At 48.5% G+C, this 4,063-nt stretch overlaps 1 protein-coding gene across 2 annotated transcripts; it reads left to right on the top strand.

Annotated features, from left to right (window-relative positions):
• Nucleotides 1-353: 353 nt before the first annotated feature.
• LOC119294903 (lisH domain-containing protein C1711.05-like) lies at nt 354-3,609 on the top strand. Of its 2 annotated transcripts, none has more exons than XM_037573188.1 (2): nt 354-846; nt 1,807-3,609. In XM_037573188.1, the coding sequence occupies exon 2, from the start codon at nt 1,857-1,859 to the stop codon at nt 3,123-3,125; it is 1,269 nt and encodes a 422-aa protein (XP_037429085.1). In that variant the 5' UTR covers nt 354-846; nt 1,807-1,856; the 3' UTR covers nt 3,126-3,609. The 2 variants fall into 2 exon arrangements, with proteins under 2 accessions (XP_037429085.1, XP_037429084.1); XM_037573187.1 differs by having other exon boundaries at nt 355-846; nt 1,803-3,609.
• The last annotated feature ends 454 nt before the right edge of the window (nt 3,610-4,063 follow it).

Raw genomic sequence — 4,063 nt, forward strand, 5'->3', positions numbered from 1 at the left:
TGGTTGCATTGAAAGCTATTGTTGTTGGTGCCATGGCTGAAAAATTAATACACTTCATGCGTGCTTTTTCATTGGTTGCATGCATGTAAGAGAGTTCATTAAGAGTGGAATGGAAGAATTAATGTGAGCAAATTACTATGTGTCTTGGTCTAAGAAAAATTGTCTTTAGGCCTAATAAACCCGAACGGAGGAAGTACCAGCGAGGGTGAGGCCGTGAGGGCATGGGGAAAACCGGCAGCGCTGTGACGGGCCTTCCAAAGCTCCCTGCCCCCAACCTCCAACCACTCGCTGCCAAAGCCCCAGCCGCAAACACAAGAAGGTCCCCAAAAAACAAACGGAAATATATCACCGGAGAGAAGAAAGAAAAAAGAGGACGACGCACACCAAGATTCACCGCTCCTCTCCTCTCCTCTCTCCTCCGTCTGACCGCGAAGCTCCGTCCGTCCGTCCGCATCGCATCATAAATCCCCCTCTCCTCCGCCCTACCCAGCCAGCAGCACCTACCGCCATTCCCCCAATCGCCGTGTGCGCCAGCCCCAACCCCAACCCAAATCCACTCGCCTCACCGCCACCGTCGCGCCTCATTTGTTTATCAATCACCAGCTCCCCTCCCCTCTCCCCCGTTCTTCCAAAGAAACAATCCGCGTTTAGATCCGTCCGCTCAGGCGCTAGTGAGGGGAGAGGAGGATTTAGGTGAGCAAGCATCTTGATTTTGACCAGTCCCAGCTCGACCTGCCTGCGCGTTTCTCCTTAAATCTCCTGCGGTGGAGGGAGGAGGGGCCGTGGCCGGACCAAGAAGGCAAGAACAGCTGCTGCTCCGGACATCTTGGCTGCCGGTGTCCCAAGGTGAGATATCCATGGCCTTGTTCTTACTGTGCCAAGGTTGAATAGTCGCGGTGCGCCCCTGGCCGTCCCATGCAGGTTCTTGAGCTCATTTAAGCGCCTCTCGGTTTGTTTGTGTGTTTCTTGGGTGTTCGTGCTGCTGAGGTTGCTAGGATGTTGGTGTGCGGCGGTGGTCGGTTCAGCTGGGGTTTGAGGTTTCTTGCCTGGATTTGAGCAAGAAATCCCTACACTTAGGCTATGCTTATTTCGGATTACTTCTTCCCCGAGCTCAAATCTCCCCTTTGATTAGCATAGGTTGTTGCGCTGTTAGGTGATTAGAGTCCTCACATGCTCTCTTTAGGCCATTTCAAGTGAACTGGTAGTTTACCCCTGTTTCTTTTGGTTTAGCAAATGGTTGTAGAGGCCGCTTGCTGGGTGTTTTGTGGAAATGTTGGGACTCTTACTTGTTTCCTAAGCTGTCTCGGCGTTGATTAGTGCTATGTTGGGGGAGTAGCGGCAGTACTAGTAACGTACCGCACACTCTGCTGTTGTTGATGATCCTCGGGAGTTGGTTTTCGTTTCAGAAAATTAACCCGGACAGTTACATGGTACACATGGCTTGATTGGAGGTACTCACTCCGGACGGTTTGCGCTGATTTAGTACAAGCGACAACTAATATGGAACGGAGGGAGTGGCGATTAGGAAACTTCTGCGTTGGAGGTGGTAGTTCAGATCTAAGCTGCATAGCTTGTTTCATGTGACTACTGTCCCCAAATTGTCTCCATGACCACCAACATGCTATAATACAGTTCAGTTCTTTGCTTGTGATAAGATAGATAGGATTTTGTCGATATGTATTTTGGCTTATTACTAGGCAAGTTTATTGTCCAATTATTCAAGTATTTTATCATATTGTTTTATCCGCCTGGGTGTTCAATGTCGTGGTTGATTCTTATCTGCTGTTGACCTCTTCATGTAGGAAGGCTTCAGGGGTTGAGATAGCAGGTTGCTCTGTTGCCTCGATAGACTGATAATGCTGAGGCAGAGCTCTAGTAGGAACCACAGATCGAAAGGTCTGAAGCTAAAGAAAGCTCTTCAGATAAGTCTTTTGGTTCTTGTGTCTGTTTGGTTGCTCTACCAAGTAAAGCATTCGTACGAGAAGAAGACGGCATATAATGAAAATGATGCCACCAGTCACGAAGCCGGTGATGAGCATAAAGATGGTCAGAGCCAGGTGGGCGTCATAAAATTGGGCAGGAAAGACCTGCCAGCAAAGGAGGCCGACTCGTCAACACTGGATGAACGGGTCGAGGACGAAGAGAATGAGGAGATGGAGCAAGTAATGAAGCGTGATGAGCATGATGATGACCCCATTGATGAGCCAGACCTGGACAAGGATGAGGATCTTCCTGAGCCTGGGGAGCACTCGGCTAACAAGGATGAAGGGTCAGATGGCAGGGCTGTGTTTGAGGACGAAGAGCGGAAGGAGCGCTCTCAGGAGGACCAAGAGAAGAGTTTCCATGATGATGATGTATCCAGTGCTGTAACACACGACCCTCCGTCATCGCAGCAAGATGTGCTGACCCATCATGCCCAAGAGAAGATCTTATTCGTGGATGATGCTTCAACTGCGGTTCCTCATGAAAACCAGGAACCTGAGCACAAGGAGGAGGAAGATCGCAAGGCCAGGGAGAAGAGTTCTGGAGGTAACAATGTGTCAAGTTCATTGGACCACGATGCCCAAGTCACGAATCCTCTCCCCGACGAACAACTGAAGAACATGGATAGGATCTTTGAAGGCACCACCAATTTGTCAAATGGAATTACATTCCGGGGTCCTGGAGTGAATGGAACCAATGAGGCTTCTTCAACTAATGCATCGTCCAACCCAAATATGAGCACTCCCAGCATGGTCTCGGAAAGCAAGACTGATCCAACTCCAGTGAATATGACAAGCACCCATGCTGGATCAGGGACAGGCAATTCAACCTCTTTGAAAGGTCAGCATGAGCAGCCAGTAAATTCAACAGCAGCGTCGAACAGCCAAACACAACTCTTAGCTGACCTGACATCAGCCGAGCTGAATTCTCCACCGAATGGGACTACGGTGGCTTTGGATTCAACCGATGCCCAAAAGGCCGCATCCAGAGACGGAGACAGCGTCAGTAACAACACCGACACATCCTCCACTCTGGTGAACAACAAAGAAGACAGCAGCGGCGACACTCAGAAAGAAGACCAAGACGTGTCGACGAAAATCATGAACAAGGCGATCGGCGAAGGCGAAGTTCTCCTGGAATGATCTCTCTTCTCGCATGACCTGTAAGTTTGTAGGACTTCCATCCAAGATGAGCGCCGCGAGTGCCCCGCTTTTTGTGTAAGTTTGGTACCTAGGGACCTGCTTTGTGTTTGCCTAGAGCACATCACGGTATGTATGGGGCATGTGATGAGCGAGAAGCTTGTGCTGGAAGAGACATTATACCACCCCCATTCGGCAGCTCTGAAGCTTTGCTGCTGGAATGCCAACTATTAGTGACAATGTCTGCATGTTGTGTTGCTTGCATTTGCATAGCTAGTATTTGCATCATTGCATGTTGGTTGCTGAGCTTTTATCTGTGAAGCTCGTGTGTCGGAATTGAACAGAAAGCTTTGCAAGCACACGTCGGACACAAACATTCCGTCATGTGGTGCAGATACTAGGTTGTATAGCTGTTGCAGATACACTTGACCTGTAAGAAATCACAACCATCTGCTGCACAAAGCGTTCTACTAAGACTTTTTTTTTGGATCCCTGGCATCCTAGAAAAAGTTATGCTGCCTGACAAAAGTATTGGACGGTGTGGTGTTGAAGGTGTGTATATATATAATCAGTGACGTGTACGTGGGTGTGGGCAACCTGGCAATGTCATCATCCAATCCAACAGAATTTATGGTGTGCCGGTGCCGTCCAATTCCATTGATTGTGTTCATGGGTCACTCGATCTTCTTCACAGACATCACAGGCGACTATTTTTTTTTAGCGGAATTCCCTCCCGATCTAGCCAACTTCTCCGTCCGAAAATACTTGTCATTAAAATGGATGTATCTAGATGTATTTTAGTTCTAGATATATCTATTTTCATTTATTTTGATGACAAGTAATTCCGGACGCGAGGAAATACAAAGGAGCAAGCGAGGTTTGACCAAAGATCATCTTGTACCCACCTGACCTGAATCACGTGCGGTACCTTGAGATCATTT

This window comes from Triticum dicoccoides, chromosome 4B, assembly GCF_002162155.2.
Source record: "Triticum dicoccoides isolate Atlit2015 ecotype Zavitan chromosome 4B, WEW_v2.0, whole genome shotgun sequence".
In the NCBI taxonomy this organism is placed as follows: Eukaryota; Viridiplantae; Streptophyta; class Magnoliopsida; order Poales; family Poaceae; genus Triticum; species Triticum dicoccoides.

Bases quoted from the DNA above. Each gene is read 5' to 3' on its own strand.
- LOC119294903 (XM_037573188.1), top strand. From the start codon at position 1,857: ATGCTGAGGCAGAGCTCTAGTAGGAACCACAGATCGAAAGGTCTGAAG.